The sequence below is a fragment of the Mesoplodon densirostris genome, chromosome 8 (assembly GCF_025265405.1).
Source record: "Mesoplodon densirostris isolate mMesDen1 chromosome 8, mMesDen1 primary haplotype, whole genome shotgun sequence".
NCBI lineage: Eukaryota > Metazoa > Chordata > Mammalia > Artiodactyla > Ziphiidae > Mesoplodon > Mesoplodon densirostris.
In genome coordinates this window covers 14851493-14869738 of record NC_082668.1, presented here as the reverse complement: position 1 = coordinate 14869738, position 18246 = coordinate 14851493, and the positions used below count along the sequence as shown (strand labels likewise).

Here is an 18246-nt window from a genome sequence, read left to right as displayed (position 1 = left end):
GGTAAAGGAACACTGTGGGGAGAACTAGATGCCAAGGGCAGGAGTATATTTATCTGTGGAACCAGAACTTAATAGACAACTAATTAGCAACATAACATGGATATGTAGGTATGAGTTGGAAGATCAGAGAAGAGTGGAAGCTAGAAACATACTGTATATTCATAGACACACATGTATATACACATACATATGTATGTTTGGAATTCTTTGTGATCTTTTTCAAAGCAGAAAAGTCTCTTAAATCTAAATCCATTACCATAAAAACAGAAAATTTGTAACAAGGTTGATTCAGCAATTCCTATCCAAGGACATTACCTTTAGAAGTTCTGACACAAATATCTAAAGATTTATGTACAAGAATGCTCACTGTAGTGTTGTTATAGGAAAAAAAGTAAATGGCCATCCCTAAGGTATTATGATACATTTATAACATTATGGAGTGTTATGCAGCTGATAAAAGGATCAAGTAGTTCCACGAGAATTGACAATAAAAGGTTTTCCAAGATAGACTGTCTGATGAACAAACAGATTACAGAATAGAAATTATAGTGTAGGGCTTCCCTGGTGGCGCAGTGGTTGAGAGTCCGCCTTCCGATGCAGGGGACACGGGTTCATGCCCCGGTCTGGGAGGATCCCACATGCCACAGAGCGGCTGGGCCCGTGAGCCACAAACTACTGAGCCTGAGCATCCGGAGCCTGTGCTCTGCAACGGGAGAGGCCACAACAGTGAGAGGCCCGCGTACCACACACAAAAAAAGAAATTATAGTGTAATCCTATGTATGCAAAAAAGTTGGACAGACAGATTTTACATATCCATAGAAAAAGCCTCAAATGATATCCATAGAAAAAGTCTCAAAAAGCCTAGCACTTAATAGGGGTTTTTATGCTGGGAAATGGGAATATAGAGTAACATTTACTTTCTGCCTTATATACTGTTGTATTTGAGGACTTTGCAATGAATATGAAATACATTTCTACTAATTTTTAAGGCTTTTTTTTTAATGGAAAAGTCTCTGCCCTCAAAGTGCTTACACTTTATGGGGCTTAAGTCAGAAGAGTTTTCCCCTCCTATTTTCTACCCTCTCCCTTAATGTTATCAAGGAAATCCTCTCAGAGACCTTGATGATATCTTGGAGGAAAAGTCAGGAAGGCTGAAAAATAGGTAAATGGAAAGACAGTGTTTCAGCAAAGTGACCAAAGATGGCGAGGCTTGGCTGAGGTCTCACGAGGCGCTGGGCAGGTGGCACCAGAGTCTGAGTGAGTGAGTTCAGGCAGCGTGGCCTGGCTCAGCTATCAGGACCACCTGCCTCCCATCCCTGGCTGGTCGAGTGGGCCGGACTGCGATGAGACAGGACGAAAATGGGTGACCAGCTGTGTGGTCTATGGTCATGAAAACAAATGACTTCTTGGGGCCACCACAGACTGCTGAACTTTCTCCACAAGAAAAACCTGCCTCGTCTTTCCATGACAAACTGCTCTGCCGGCCAAAGGGGGAAACCTGGGAGCAGATGATACCACCGGACTCTGTCTCCTGGGCCACAAAGGAGCTGGGTTCCAGTCCCAAGTGACTCAGTAAAAACCCATGACACCGTAGAAAGGGGTGGGCAGGAAGGATGGTCCCAGACCACTTACAGTGTTTACTTGGCAGGGAATGAGAGCAAGGGGACTTTCACGTTCTGTTCTGAATTCAGTGCAGATCAATCAAGGTCTGACAGCTAACAGACAGGACACCAGACTGGGTCAATTCAGCAGAGTTTAATGAAGGGACCACTTATAAGGCAAGGATAGGGTACAGAGGAGCCATTAAGGATGGTACCCTGGGCTACAAACAGTGGGGCACCATTACCAGCCTTAGCCTGGGCGGGCCAAGGGTAGGGGCTGGTGGCCCAGAGAAAAAGGGCCCTTGGGCAGGTCCTGATGGCCGGAGACCTTGGTGGAGGGATGCTGCGGCCCTGGCGATGCAAGGAAGGGGCTGGGAAGCCAATGTCCAAGCCTGCTCTCCTCCCTTACCCCATCACCTGCTGGTTCACCCCACTAGCCAACCAACAGGAAGCCGGGGAAAAGGGAGCCCACTGATGCAGTCTACTGCGGGTGCAGAAGAGGGTGGAGAAGGGAGGGCATGAATCAGGGAAGGCGGGGGAAGAGATCTCCCACACTGTGCAGCTGTGGAGTTTGAATCTTGGACGATAAGAATGTATTTGTGTCTTACTTTCCATAAGGCACGCCACAAATTCTTAGACAAATCAGTTCTTAATTGAAAAGCCACCTGGATATGTAACTCCCTCTCTGGGAACATCCTATATACTCAAGAAAAGCATCTTCCATTCCTACAAATACAAACATTTTAATCTTTCATGGGAATACCTATAGAAGCCTTGCTGATTTATTCTTTACTGACTTATTCATTATTTTTCAGCAACAGAAACATACAGTAAATGAGGCCTTCTCGCGTTTTGTTTTATTAGATTGTGTACAAAGATTGACCTAAAATAAAATAACTGTGCTTCGGATAGGACCTGGTGGCCATGATAAAATTCCATGACGTCTTCCTGGGCAACGTAATCTGAGAATGAGTTCTGGACAAAAATAGCCTTTCATTGGTCTCAGTTACTTAGCATGCTACCTTTCTACAGGACTTTTTTAAAAAAATATTTATTTATTTATTTGGCTGCACCGGGTCTTAGTTGCGGCATGCGGGATCTAGTTCCCTGACCAGGGATCAAACCGGGGCCCCCTGCATCAGGAGCACAGAGTCTTAATCACTGGACTATCAGGGAAGTCCTTCTGCAGGGCTTTTAAATACATATTATCTTGAAAAAACTTATTAAGTGAATGACAAAATTCTACCTGGAAGTTTGATGAAAGACATGGGAGAAGGAAAACGACTTTACTGTGTCCCTAGTATGAGTCATTTCTTATTTTAAAGAATTAGGCAGCTGGAGAAATGTTGAGCAATGCTTTATCTAACATATACTGTATATGCAAAGGGAATACTTGGGACCCACACGTCCACATATAGATTGGAGACATAAAGGCTAACTTATAGAAGAAAATGAAGTTTAACTTAAACTGGACCACTGATACTTCAACGAAAGTAGGTTTAAAAAACAGTCACCAGCCTTAGTTACCTATGTGTGGTAATGACTACAGAGATGGGTCATTTTCTTTTTCCCCCAACTGTAAAACTGACACATGTTCCTTAAAAAAAATTTCAAACTCAAACAAAGAAAAATGATCATTTGAAATACTACCACTTATTTTATTGAACATCCTCCAAGACATGTCTGTATGAATATATAGAAAGTATTTTACATAAATGAGATGAAACAGCATCTGCTGTTCTGTAACTTGTTTTCTGAAATCAACCACATATTATATAACTTTCTACTTATATAAATCTAATTATCATGTGTGTTCCACTACATGTACATATATGGTTCTATTTATTTGCTAGTGTATGATTATCTTCATATTATAAATTCCTTGGCGTGAGACTGCTGAGGCGGGGCTTCTAGGAAGTCCTCCAGGCCATGGCTCCCCACCACCAACAGCACCCAAGGGTGCCACGTGCCCCCCATACCAGAGCCACGACTGGGCTTTGTCAATCTTCGTAATTTTTGCTAATCTGATCAGTGGAAAAGAAATCTAATTTTTACTTTTATTTTTGATTTGGTAATGTAAGATTGCTAATGATGACTTGATAATGCATGCAATACATTTCATGTCCATTTATACTTCTCATTTTGTGAACTGTCCTGTCATCTTTAAATTTCAACCTAAAAGCGTTACATGTGTTATACATTAATACATAACCTTTGTAAATAATGCAAAGACCTACCATGAGCTTTTAAAAAATCCTGCCCTCTCCTCCCCTGCCCTTTATAAAATATAAAAAGGCAGATTTGCTCTTGAACTAAGTGACAGCACCCGAGGGCCTTTCTGCGGCTGGCACATTCTAGGACAGAGCCTCACTGAGTGTGAACTTACCGCACCGGAACACGGAGAGTTGGGCCAGCATCGGCACTTGGTAGGATTTCCCATCAGCTGCCACAAACGTGCGCTTCTTTGTGTTCTCAGGCTGAAACCGTGATTTCCATAAACCCTTAAAATACACTGCATTGACCAGGACCAGTCTGGTGAGGACACCGTCGAGAAGATCCGGGGACAGCAGATTGTCGATCATACCTGTGCAGAGAACAGACACAGAGGACACTCAGGACTGGCAGTCCATTTGGGGGCAAAAGGCAGCTACAGGATCGGGGGGAATGAAAAATCTGAGACATTTTAAGATTCAAAGATTTGTAAAATTTAAAACTTCGAAGATTTTTAAAATTTAAAATTTCAAAGATTTTTAAAAGAATGTTTACAATATCCTCTTGTCCCTTCTACTTTTTTTCTCACTAAAAATTAAAAGCTGAAAACAAGTTAAAAATCAAAGAACCAGAAAAGACTTCAGAGACCCTCTATTTAGGGTTACCAAACTTTTCATCAAGAAATTCTTTTATAACTAATTTCCCATAAACCCCATATTTTAAGAACATTTTGCTCATCCGCATAAGCTATACTTAATTCATGATTAATTTATCTGTTTTTGATAATAACTGACATGTATGACTGCCAGTGAGGGCTTTTGGTCAGCACAAGATAAACAGTTGTCGTGTTGCTTTGTTGTAACCACTGGGTTGATTTAATCCCAGTTAAAAATAAAGGAACACTTCAGCCTGTGTAATGTTATCAAAGGCAAATGCTTACTTTCTCTTAAGATTTTAGGAATGTTGAGCATTAGTTTGGAATCCCTGATTATTATACAGCTACTTAAAGAAGAGTTGAGACTAAAATTGGTATCTATATTTATGGGTCAGGGATCCATTTAGGCTCATATTATAGAGATAAAAAGAAATGGGTTCTCTCCTAGAATAATTAATTGTTAAGGAAGATGCTCTTCACAAGATATCAGTATGGTCCAGCTTGTTTGTGCAGGAATTAGGCACACACAACTGCTGCAATTTCAGGATGTTCTTGTGAAGTCACAAACATCCTTCTAAAGTGCTACCTGTGCTTGAAGCTTTGAATTTTCATTTAGGTTCCTTTTGCTTGGATTTTGAAGATTCAACTGTGTGTTTGTGTTTGTGTGTGTGTGTGTGTGCGTGTGCGTATGGGTTTAAGAGAGATCACTAACATTAAAGCTATTAAAAATTAGTTCAGTGTAGCTTTTAGTCCAACTTTTTAAAAATTTCATAATATAAATGCAAGTTACAATACATTAAATGATGAGAATAAAACCAACAGCCTCTGAAGAAGCAAGAATATCTGATTCAGCAGAGAGAGCTTTAAATTCTTTGAAATGAAGCTCAAGAAGATTTGGAGGTACAATAAACAGATGTTTACATCAGTCATGGTAAAGAAGCACACTTGGAGGATTCCCTGACCCACAGGGCGCCCAGCAAGTCAGTGTCATCATTGCTCATTACTTACACAAGGGGGCACCAACGCCACCTTACATCAGGATCTGGAAGGAAAATACACACGATATAAATAGCCATCGCTCAAAGCAAAGCGACTTCTGTGAACAGACTCTGTCCTGTGGGAAGGAAGTGAGAACTCTGTGCTCCAGTGATAGCAAGCTCTTGAGAGTTGGTTTCCCAATAGCGAAGGCTGTGTTTTGCCTTTCTTGGGACCATTACCCAGTCCAATTCCTACTTGCCTTTGAGACATAGCTCAGTGGCCCCCTCTTCTTATATCTCTTCTCTGTCACTCCTCCCTATCTCCTAGAGTTTGCATAAAGCCCAATGCTCAGCACCACCGTTACACTGCGGTATTTTATTCTAGCCAAATGTAGCATCTGTCTCCCTCAACTAAACTGTGAGCTGCACAAGAGCAAGAACCCTGTCATTCATCTTTTAAAAATCACACCAAGATTCTAGGTTCACTATTCTGTTGTTGCACACCGAGAGTCTGAAGGAATCTCTTCTGCCCTTTTTTCCTAAGGTAAATAAAGCCTCTTGTCGCCACTGGTAGAACTAAGATATAATATAATAAGGGGGCACAAAGAAATAAACAGAAAGGATAAAAGAGAAGTGTAAGAAATGCATGGTTTAGAGGCAAGGAGGCACATGGGGGATCTGCCATCAATAACTGCCATAAACATGCATCCATCACCCATCCACCCATCCATCCACACACCTACTCATCCATCCATCCATGTATCCAGTCTTTGATGTCTACCTGAGAAAACAAAACAAAATAAAAATAAAACCCACCCTTCCAAAAGCTATAGATTAGAGGGAAGTGGAGGCTGATATAAGTGACTTGGAAATGCAATTGTAATAAATATCTTCAAGTGAAAGTACTTAAGGATGTGAGGGCAAATAAGAGGGGGATCTGGTCTGGTGGATGAGGTCAGGGATGGATGGATTCCTTGAGGAAGTATTACTTGAGCCAAAGGCTATAAAAATAGCTCACATTCGTTGAACATTTGCAAAGTGCCAACCACCTTGCTAAATGACTTATGCTTATTATTTATAGTCCCATAACAACCTTAATGTTATTCTAACAATTCTAGTAGGTACCACTACTATATCTCCATTTTACAGAGGAGGATGCTGACGCACAGGGAGGTTAAGTAACCTGCCTAATGGTACACAGCCAGCAGGTGGCAGAACTGAGGTTCAAACTGGGCACTCCTGCTTGTAACTATTACGCCATTCATGAGATAGTGTGAAATGAATAGGCAAAGGGCAACGGGGAAGGAAAGCATTCCAGATAGCAGGATGCACCGGGGCGGGGGAGGGGGCGGGGGGATGTTCTGTGACTGGAGAGAGGATGGCGAGTATGAGAGTTGGGAGGAAGCCCGCATGGTTGGGGCTGAGGCCGCAGAGCGGTGGCAGGGCAGCCCCAGCCAGGCCATCACCACATCCCTAGCACACTGGAAAGGCTCCCCCACTCTCCGTAGGGCAGGATCTGTCATCACGCAGCAGTCTTCCACACGTGGACAGTTTGATCACCAGGGTCCTTCTGACACCTCGCATATACACAAGCGCCTCTGAGCGGGCAGTTTGGAAATTTGTGGGAGTGTTTCTCGTTGCAAAGACAGTGGCCAGAGATGCTACACGTCCTGCAGTGTTCAAAACAGCCCAAACAATGAACTGTCCTGCTTTCAAATGCCCTGCTGCATAGTCACGTCCGTGAGAAACCTGCTGCTTGTCATCTGAGCCCAGAACCTTATTCTTTTTCCGGTGTAAACACAAAGTATCTTTTATTTTGCATACTTTTAATGTATGCTGAATTTGTCAGGAATGTGACTACCACGCAAACCAAGTGGAGCCTGTACTTGTTTTGCTCGGAAATTTACCAAGAGTTTTGCAGCGTTTTAGAAAAAACTGCCTCAACGATGGTAACACAGCCCGTGGTTTTTGTGTCGCCTGTGCAGTGTGCCTGTCTCGGTCTGCTTTTGTGGCTGTCAATTCACAGTCAATGTGAATGTCAATTCTTATTCTAAGAATTTGACTGTTGCGTATTCAGGAGTAGCTGTACCCAAGGGTTTACCTACTGAACTACATCTATAAATAACTTTTGTTTTTCCTGGTATTACAGTTTGGCATTATATTAATTTTTTAAAAATTTGTGTACATGTGCATAGGTTATATGAGCTATGAATTTCATTTCAAGAGAGTAAACAGAGTGAAAATCTTTGTTTAACAGCGGGAGTTAGGTCTGCAGGGTTGAAAATCACTTTTCTAGCCTCATCGTTTTCCCTTCCCCGGTTGCTGTGAGAAATGCATTGAGTCAGTGTGTGTTCAAGTGGTTTGAAATGGTCGGGCGGCATCCTGAGGGACTTACTACTCCCAGGACACAGCAAAGAAGAAGGCTGGGTGGGCGCTGACACGTCACATCATGCAGCTACCAGCATCTGAGGGCCATCAGCTTCCTACCTCTGTTCTTAGCCCTACAGGCTCAGAAAAACACACTGACCCCCTCCCATTTGCTGGTCTCCTGCATTTCTGTTGTGAAAGGCCTGGACCCACTGACTGCTCCGCCCTTTCTTTCTCAGAGCCCCATGGCTCAGTCCACCTGATCATTTCGTGGTTTCAGGAAGGGAGCCCAGGTTGCTCCGTGCAGGATCCTGTTGAAAAGGAATGTCACAGGTTTACCAAAACCACATGCTGGCTCTCCTCCACCTTCCAGAGCATTCTCCATCCGGCTCTTCTCTAGCCCCTCACATGGTTTGCAAATATTCACATCTACAAGTCTGGAGGGAGACTGGGGGAGGACTTGCTTCAGTGCAGAATGCTAGGTCCCTGCCTCAGAGACTTTGCCTCAGTAGATTGGGGTCCAGAGATCTGCATTCTTTTTTTTTTTTTTTTTTTTGCTTGGGATCTTACTTCCCTGACCAGGGATTCAATGCGGGCCCTCAGCAGTGAAAGTGCTTAGACCTAACCACTGGACAACCAAGGAATTCCCCAGAGATCTGCATTCTAAACACACCCCCCAGGAACCACGTTTGAGAGACATGACCCGAAAAGCCAGTTTCCCCAAGTTTTGTCTTTGGGCTTACTCTCCTTATTGAGTCCCTTTTGCTTCCACTCTTGTGACTTTAACTCTCCCCTTCGGTGAAAAATGGATCCCAAATCTCTATTTCTAGCCTTAAATTTCCTCCGATGTTCTGGACCTACCTCTCCCTCTGAATGTTTCCACCTGAACCTGAAGTTTACAAATCAACAGGCTAAAAACACTGATGTTAGACATTTCTTCACTTTCGTGGAGGGAGAGATGCACGTACACAAGTAATCACACAGTGTGGATGTGCTCTAACGAAGGGTGCAGTATGGATAAGCATATGCACATCATAACCGGAGGGGGCACCTACTTCCTGGGACAACAGAAGCAAGAAGCGAGGAAGGGGAGGGGAGAGGGAAGGGGGAGGGGCATCATAGGGGCAGGGGGTTAAGAGGAACAAACTATTATATATAAAACATGCTACAAGGGCTTCCCTGGTGGCACAGTCTGCCTGCTGATGCAAGGGACACAGGTTCGTGCCCCGGTCTGGGAAGATCCCACATGCCGCGGAGCGCCTGGGCCCGTGAGCCATGGTCGCTAAGCCTGCACGTCCGGAGCCTGTGCTCTGCAATAGGAGAGGCCACAACTGTGAGAGGCCCGCGTACCGCAAAAAAAAAAAAACAAGCTACAAGAATGTATTGTAGGGCTTCCCTAGTGGTGCAGTGGTTGAGAGTCCGCCTGCCGATGCAGGGGACACGGGTTCGTGCCCTGGTCTGGGAAGATCCCACATGCCGCGGAGCGGCTGGACCTGTGAGCCATGGCCGCTGAGCCTGCGCGTCCGGAGCGAAGAGGCCACAACAGTGAGAGGCCCGCATACCGCAAAAAAAAAAAAAAAAAAAAAAGAATGTATTGTATAACACAGGGAATATAGCCAGTATTCTCTAATAACTATAAATGGAGTATAACCTTTAAAAATTGTGAATCACTGCATTGTACACCTGTACCTTACATAATATTGTACATAAATTATACTTCAATGTAAAAAGAAAGTGGCAAGGAAGGTGTGGGGAGAGCTCAATCTCAAATCTTAAAGGCTGAGAAGCACATTCTGGGCAAAGGGAATGTGGATTCAGAGTAGGAAGGAATGAGCACTAAAACCTTTGAAACAAACAAGGGCCTGTGGGTAGGGACTCCGGAGATGAGATGCTGCCAAGAAAGAAGAGAGTCTGCAGAGAGGTATTCCGCCCTGCTGCCCGAGAGCCACAGGGAGACAAGTCCCCAGGGGGCACAGGTGATGGCGGCAGGAAAAGGGTAGGAAGGCGGACTGAGCCCTGGGGCTCTGAGAGAGAAAGGGCGGAGCAGTCAGTGGGTCCAGGCTTTTCACAACAGAAGGGCCACTGGACACGCAGGCCCCGGTGAGGGTCTCAGAGCCGAACTCAGCTTTCATTCACGAAGTGGAAAATGACGCCCGCTCATTCCCGGGAACCGTGGCCACTCACCCCTGGTCTCGTTCCTAACCCACACGTTGATGGAGTCACAGGCGGAGGCGGGGTCTTCGAAGTTCGCGTTCCGGACTTCACACTGAAACACGTCTTTGTTCCTCGTGACGAAAGGCACTTCCATCTTAAAGCCATTCTTCACAAACACGGCATTGGCCACCGTCACAATATCTTTATTCTTCTTGGAGACGATGGCCTTGTTGATCTTCTTTAACACTTTACCGACTCCTGAAGGAGAAAGGAGAAAATGCAGCAATATTTCCGCAAGAATGTAGGAAGGTTATTATTTTTTTTAATATCTTCTATATTATGACAAATAAGAACAGTATAAACAAAACTAGTACGAGTAGCAAGAGACGAAATCATCTGCTTTCTCAGTGGCCTTCTGTTAAGAAAAGGGAGGGCGTAGAATGAAGTATAACTATTAATAGCCCCTAAAGATCAATTGCACTTCCAGCCTCAAAGCAGGCAACTTCCAGGCCTTCTCCACAACTTCCCCAAGTAGACCTGGCTCTCCTGGAAGGCTTTCCTGGCACCAGGTCAATAGGGAGACCAGAAAGCTCTTCAGTTACGTAGCCACGGGGAAATAAACCAAAGGACTTTTCCTAATGCGTCTCTCTTTCTTAACAATCTTCAGTGCTATTTCCTTTCTTGCCGAAGATTCCACAACACGATTTTTCTCTATTTTGGGGAAAAAAAGGTATAAAGTTGAGCATCCGAAAGACTATAAAAAATGGCCATGTGCCACCATCCAAGAACAAGGTGATTTTTACTTGATACGAAGCTCACAAAGTAAGGGAATTCGTTTTATGGCAATGTAAGCTTTATTTTACACAGGCTATTCATACATGCTCCATTTAGTTTCAGAGCATGGAAAAGAGGGAAATAAGTTGTAAAGGATGAAATGTGTTCCTACAGAGAGCTCAAATTACAGATCTGTCTTACTCGCTTGGGGTCCTTTCAAAATGACACTGTCTTAAAACAACCGGCAGAGTAACCTTGACGATCCCCTGGAGAGCTGACCTGTCATTCTTTTTTTTTTTTTCCATCTTTATTGAAGTATAATTGCTTTACAGTGGTGTGTTAGTTTCTGCTTTATAACAAAGTAAATCAGTTATACATATACATATGTTCCCATATCTCTTCCCTCTTGCATCTCCCTCCCTCCCACCCTCCCTATCCCACCCCTCTAGGTGGTCACAAAGCACCGAACTGATCTCCCTGTGCTATGCGGCTACTTCCCACTAGCTATCTATTTTACATTTGGTAGTGTATATATGTCCATGCCATTCTCTCACTTTGTCCCAGCCTACCCTTCCCCCTCCCCATATCCTCAACTCCATTCTCTAGTCAGTCTGTGTCTTTATTTCTGTCATTCTTAAATAATGGCAGGTAAGAGCCCCAAAGGTTTGGCCTTTGTGAGGCCTCTGGAGACTGCACCCCTCACGGGTTCTGTGGGGGCAGGCCCAGTAGGAGGGGGCAGGCACGCTGTACAACGAAGGGACCAGCAGACTTCAGAGCCCAATCCCGGCACTTGTCCCTTTCAGCTCCTCCACGGTCCCCAGTCTCCTGCCCAGAAAAGATCAGGGCAGACCCTCCTCCTGTGCCCCAGACTGTCCTGCCTCTGCCCTCAACCAGAGTGCTGCTGTCTTGAGTTCTCAGAGGCCGAGCCCAAACCAGGACCTGAAAACCCACCCAGGCTCCCCCGAAGAGTCTGTCATGTGAACTGAAGTCATTCCACAACTCGACTGCTAGTGATTTTGGAGGAAGAAGAGATGGGGTTTGGGGGGAGTTGCCAACAGACCAATATTGTCAAAACTTTAGAAACACTGGTTAAAATGAATGTGGCTCAGCAGGAAGACACACAATGACAATCCAGTTGCTCTTTTGGAATGGTGCTGGCCGACAGGGCCTGGAGGGCACTGGGAGAGGCCAGGAGCCCCGTGGGTGATTCCCTATGAAGTTATAAATCACCAAGGTTTCTGTGGGCTTCCAAGCAAGGGCATAACGGTGTGTTCCGAATATTTAGTCCCCCAGTGCTTCCAACAGGTGAACAAACTGCAAACTCATGCAAGAGTTTAATGCCCTGTAAACAGAGCGGGGCGGGTGGGCATCTCGTGCTGGCAGCCCCCGGGGGCTACACTGAGAAGGATCGAACTGGGGTGCCAAGGGGAGCCCCGAAGTACGCAAACCCCCATCTCTCCTCCTCTCCCAGCAAAGGCGTCAACGTTGTCAAGATTCCTAGAACTTTATGGCCAGTGGGAATGGAGGAACGTGGGTGGGAAAACGTCCTCCCTTCCCAATAAAGCAACTAAAACCTGGATGTCAGATGTGACTTGTCAAGGTCACGGCGCAGGCTGGTGCCAAGGAAGGGCTCCAAGGCTAGCGCTGGCCCATGCCCAGCGCTGTGGAAGGGGCTCGGCTGAGAAACCTGAGCTAAAGCTGAGTGACAGCACTAGGAGATGTAAGCTCCTAAGCTTAAACACGTAATTAAAACGGGGCTTTCTTTCAAGAAAACGAAACCATTCCTATTGGACCTTACTATTTTTGTTTTAATTAATTAATTTAATTAATTTATTATTTTTGGCTGCGCCGGGGCTTCCTTGCTGCGCACGGGTTTTCTCTAGTTGCGGCGAGCGGGGGCTTCTCTTGTTGCGGAGCGCAGGCTCCAGGTGCGTGGGCTTCAGTAGTTGTGGTGCGCGGGCTCAGTAGTTGTGGCTCACGGGCTCTAGAGCGCAGGCTCAGTAGCTGTGGCGCACGGGCTTAGTTGCTCTGTGGCGTGTCAGATCTTCCTGGACCAGGGCTGGAACCCATGTCCCCTGCATTGGCAGGAGGATTCTTAACCACTGAGCCACCAGGGAAGCCCTGGGCCTTACTTTTAAACAAACTTCCTTTATAGCTTTTTATTTTGAAATAATGATAGAATCACGGGAAGTTGCAAAACAATATACAAGGTGGTCCCGTATATTTCCACTTTTCACCCAGTTTCCCCAATGGTAGTACCTTGCATGATGGTAGTACAGATCCACAGTGAGAAAACTGCCACTGGTGCAGTCCCCAGAGTTCATTCACTTGTTTTACACATGTATGCGTGTGCGTGTGTGTGCGTGTGTGTGTGTGTGTGGCTCTATGCAATTTTACCCCCCATGGAGATCCGTGTGTCCGCCACCTCAACTGAGACGCAGAGCGGTTCCATCAGCATAAGGCTGCCCCGGGCTGCCCTCCATGGTCACACCCACCCACCTCCCCAGATTACGGATTTAAAAGTACGTTCATAGCCATGATGCATTCTGAGCCCTGTACAACATAGAGGGGGGGCAGATGTGAAGTTTTCTTGTTAGACATGAGAAAACAGGGGCATTCAAGGGGTCAAGTGACTGCCCAAAGCCCCACAGCTACCGAACAGAGACCAGATCCCAGCTCTCCTAACTCCTAGCATTGCCACTGTGCCTTAGAGGAGACTGGCCCTCAAGCCCAGGGGGCACCAGCAAGACCCCTCCCTGCTGCTCTGCACCTCGGTGTGGTAAGCAAAGACCAAGCCTGGGGCCCTCCAGACTGGGACTCCCGCAAGGCCCGCCAGCCAGGCCCAGGCACACGCACCATTCACGCCGTATCTCATCACCGTGGTGAGCTGCTTCTTGGTCCTGCCGTCGGCTCCCAGCTGAAGCATCCCCAGGACGGACGCAATCCCGTGGGGGGAAACGATGATGTTGTCATGAGGCCGGGACTTGACAATCTGATTGAACACCTGGATTCCTGTATCCGAGCCTAGTTCCTCCAGAGACAGGGGGTTGAACTGGGAGCACACAGAGGGCAATGTCACGGTGGCCACGAGGACAAAGGGAAAATGCCAATTCATGATTCCTTCTGGCAAGTACAACCTGAAAAATGAAATCAAGAAAATATTTACATTCTACATTTAATGAATACTTTTTTTGGAGGCTACTTTGTACTCAGCTAGATAGGATTTACTCTACGCAGTGTAACTGAATGTCTTTAATATATGCAAGACACAACAGTGTAGATTAGATTGTTTTCCTTTATATATATTTTGTTAGGGGGATCGGGAGCGAGAGGAAGGAAGCTTCCACTTGCTGGTCCCAACTCTGTGCCAGACACAATTCTAATCATTATTTCATCTTTGTTACTACCCTTCATGCAATCGCACCAATATTTACTGAGAGCCTACTGTGTGCCAGGCACTTGTCTAAGTGCTGAGCATAGAAATGTAAGTAAGATGGCCAAGACCCCTGCCTTTCTGGAGTTTATATTCTAGAGGGGAGACAGAAAATAAACCAGGAGGCAATAAAGTCATTTCAGAGAGGGATCAGGCCACAACAATAAGACACGGTGATGTGAGTGAATGGAGTGGGAGAGCATGGGACAGGACAGGCAGGGAGGCCACCTCTACAGAGGGACACGCATGCCGAGAGCTGAGTGACGAGAAAGGGGAGAAGGATGTGCCAGGCAGAAGGACGGCAGGGCGGAGCCCCTGAGGTGGGAACCAAGGTGGATTGTTGGAGGTTGGTGTGGCAGCGATGTAAGGGACGTGAAGGGGAGAGGTTGGGGAGGAGGTGAAGAAGAAAAAGGGGCCAGATCCTGAAGGGCCTGTCACACCAGGTATGGCTGTTGCATTTCATTCTAGGGGTCATGAGAAACCACTGGAGGGAGCTCCCCGCCGGTGCAGTGGTTAAGACTCCGCGCTCCCGATGCAGGGGGCCCGGGTTCAATCCCTGGTCAGGGAACTAGATCCCAGATGCATGCCCCAACTAAGAGTTCGCATGCCACAACTCAGGAGGCTGCGTGCCGCAACTAAGGAGCTGGTGAGCCACAACTAAGGAGCCCACGAATCAAAACTAAGGAGTCCACGTGCTGCAACTGAGGAGCTGGTGAGCTGCAACTAAGACCCAGTGCGATCAAATAAATTAAGGAAAAAAAAAAGAAAGAAGGCACTGGAGAGTTAGAAATAAGGGAGTGAATCCCTTGGGTTGCTGTGATTATCTTATAACTACACGCTTTCTTTTTTTTTACCATATATATAACTTTCTTAATTAATGAATTGTTAATGAAAATAAACTTAAGTGACACCCTTAAATCTACAAGAGGGCAGAACAATTGGCAAATCCGTCAACTATGAAGATGGCATTGTTTACAGTGATATTCTCAATTACAGTGATTTTTTTTGAAATAGGCTTTCTTCCTTGATTACCACTTACTGAGCTTTCTTTGGCTGTGACAAGCAAGAGGTAGGAAATTTACATGTGTTTATGGAAAAGCAAATACTTTCATTAAATAAGAACTTAGAAGCGGCAGCTGGTAAAACAAAAGCAGAATTTGAGATGTGGCTAATTTGGTTCCTCCCTTATAGACCCAAGCTTCTGATCGGCACAAGTTTCCCTGGGAAACAGTTTGTCCTCCTGTTACGTGCATTTACATGGGGGAAGTTGGGGGTGTCTGCAGAGAACAAGAAAGAGGGGAACCTTTTAGAGAGGAGGCCTGGAGCGAGGGGAAACAACGTCCATGTGCTCCAGGGAAAGAAAGGGCACCAGGACAGCATTGGGCAAAATGGCACGTGTGTTCCCTTGCCTTCCTCTCTATGTACTTGTCCTCTTCCCACCCAAGTAGATGTTCAGTAAATGTGTGTGGGATTAAGCCTGATGGCTGATACACTTTCTATTTTTGTTCATTCTTTTTCATTGCATCAAAATAATGTTTACTGAGCGTGACTAATTTAGTCCTGAGCCTCGCTCACTCTTAGCTCCAAACACTTCTCAAGCAGAGTGACATTCACCGGGGTGGGAAGAGGCCCGTCAGCAGAGGCAGAGCTCCCCGCCGGCACCCTACCAAACACTCAGGGCCCCAAGGTGAACCATTAAGGCCATCGTTCAAGGTGATGGTGCAATTTTCTTATATGTTGGGAAAAAAGCACATTACAAAAAAGTTAGAACATTCAGAACTTATCCAGCGCTTAATTGTAAAATGATTGTATAAACGCAGCCTGTCTAAATGCAAAACATGTAAGTGACCTACATACACTCCCACTTGGGGCTTTCCTATGGCCAGAGTGGCCTGTTTTGACTTTGGCACCTTGGACTGTCTCTAATACCATGACAATCCCCTGAGTTACTTTCAGCCTGTTGGATAATGGAGCGCTTCCAAATCCTGAATGGAAGTTCTACTCATTTGGTCTAAAAATTAGACATTGGGGCTCCCTGGTGGCGCAAGTGGTTGAGAGTCCGCCTGCCGATGCAGGGGATACGGGTTCGTGCCCCGGTCTGGGAGGATCCCATATGCCGCGGAGCGGCTGGGCCCGTGAGCCATGGCCGCTGAGCCTGCGCGTCCGGAGCCTGCGCGTCCGGAGCCTGTGCTCCGCAACGGGGGAGGCCACAACAGTGAGAGGCCCGCATACCGCAAAAAAAAAAAAAAAAAGAAAGAAAAAAAATAAAAATTAGACATTGTGTCCACTCCCCTGCCTCTTTCTTTCTGGAAATAAACTTCCTCTTTAACATTTAATATACCACAAAACCATCATAAGTATAAAACAATTTGTACCTTCTTTGTCACAAATGGCCAAATTCCGTGACTGGCACCAACTTCTTCAATCTGAACTGTTGACCCTTGCATTACCATACCTTCTGGAATCTGCCTTCAGTATGCCATAAGCTATTCTCCCCAAGCTTCCCAAAGAAATCCTCCTGGATCAGCAAATATTTGAATAAATGTTTCAATCTGCATACTCAATAAATGTTTGAATCTCCATACTCATTGCTTTTGCCTCTAATAGCTTAAAGTTGATTCATCCACATACTGTAGACTTATGTAGAGATTGTAAAACGGGTAGAAAACAACGGTAAAGAGAGAAAGCTAAGTTCCAAGGTCTTGGAATCAGCAAAGACAGGCTCCCAAATAAATACACACCTTATTTAGCAGAATTTTTCTTGGTTGTGAATTTTTTGCTAAAAGAACAGTTTCATTATAAAGTGGGGGAAGGCTGCCAGGGGTGTTTTGCTTAGCTCCTTGGATTTGGGAAGTTTTTGTGAGATGTCTGTGTGTAGTTTCATAACAGTGCACTGGGACAGTGTCATGGGCTGTGCAGAACTCGAAATCAGAGCAGTTTTTCTTTCTTTAAATTTTTTTGAATTTTATTTATTTATTTATTTATACAGCAGGTTCTTATAGTTGTCTATTTTATACATATTAGTGTATACATGTCAATCCCAATCTCCCAGTTCATCCCCACCCCCACCCCCACCCCCGTGGCTTTTCCCCCATAGTGTCCATATGTTTGTTCTCTACATCTGTGTCTCAACTTCTGCCCTGCAGAACGGTTCATCTGTACCATTTTTCTAAACTCCACATATATGTGTTAATATACGATATTTGTTTTTCTCTTTCTGAATTACGTCACTCTGTATAACGGTCTCTAGGTCCATCCATGTCTCTGCAAATGACCTAATTTTGTTCTTTTTATGACAGAGTAATATTCCATTGTATATATGTACCACATCTTCTTTATCCATTCATCTATCGATGGGCATTTACGTTGCTTCCATGACCTGGCTATTGTAAACAGTGCTGCAATGAACATTGGGGTGCATGTGTCTTTTTGAATTATGGCTTTCTCTGGGTATATGCCCAGTAGTGGGATTGCTGGGTCATATGGTAATTCTATTTTTATCTTATTTACTTTTTTAAATTATTTATTTATTTATTTATTTTTGGCTCCATTGGGTCTTCATTGCTGCACATGGGCTTTCTCTAGTTGTGGTGAGCGGGGGCTACTCCTCATTGTGGTGCCTGGGCTTCTTATTGCAATGGCTTCTCTTGTTGCAGAGCAAGGGCTCTAGGCACACAGGCTTCAGTAGTTGTGGCACGTGGGCTAAGTAGTTGTGGCTCGTGGGCTCTAGAGTGCAGGCTCAGTAGTTCTGGCGCACGGGCATAATTGCTCCGCGGCATATGGAATCTTCCCGGACCAGGGCTCAAACCCGTGTCCCCTGCATTGGCAGGCGGATTCTTAACCACTGCATCACCAGGGAAGTCTGGTAATTCTATTTTTAGTTTTTTAAGGAACCTCCATACTGTTCTCCATAGTGACAGTATCAATTTACATTCCCACCAACAGTGCAAGAGGGTTTCCTTTTCTCCACACCCTCTCCAGCATTTATTGTTTGTACATTTTCTGATGATGCCCATTCTAATCGGTGTGAGGTGATACCTCGTAGTTTTGATTTGCATTTCTCTAATAATTAG

At 45.3% G+C, this 18246-nt stretch overlaps 1 protein-coding gene across 1 annotated transcript in view; it reads right to left on the bottom strand.

Annotated features, from left to right (window-relative positions):
* The window catches only part of SERPINE2 (serpin family E member 2), a 76240-nt gene that overhangs the window by 15729 nt on the left and 42265 nt on the right, over positions 1-18246 (bottom strand). The window contains exons 2-4 of the mRNA XM_060107155.1: positions 13597-13877; positions 9997-10224; positions 3989-4186 (exon numbers count right to left, since the gene is read on the bottom strand). Of these exons, the coding sequence (XP_059963138.1) occupies positions 3989-4186; positions 9997-10224; positions 13597-13855 (685 nt within the window). The 5' untranslated portion in view covers positions 13856-13877. The remainder of the gene's footprint in view (positions 1-3988; positions 4187-9996; positions 10225-13596; positions 13878-18246) is intronic.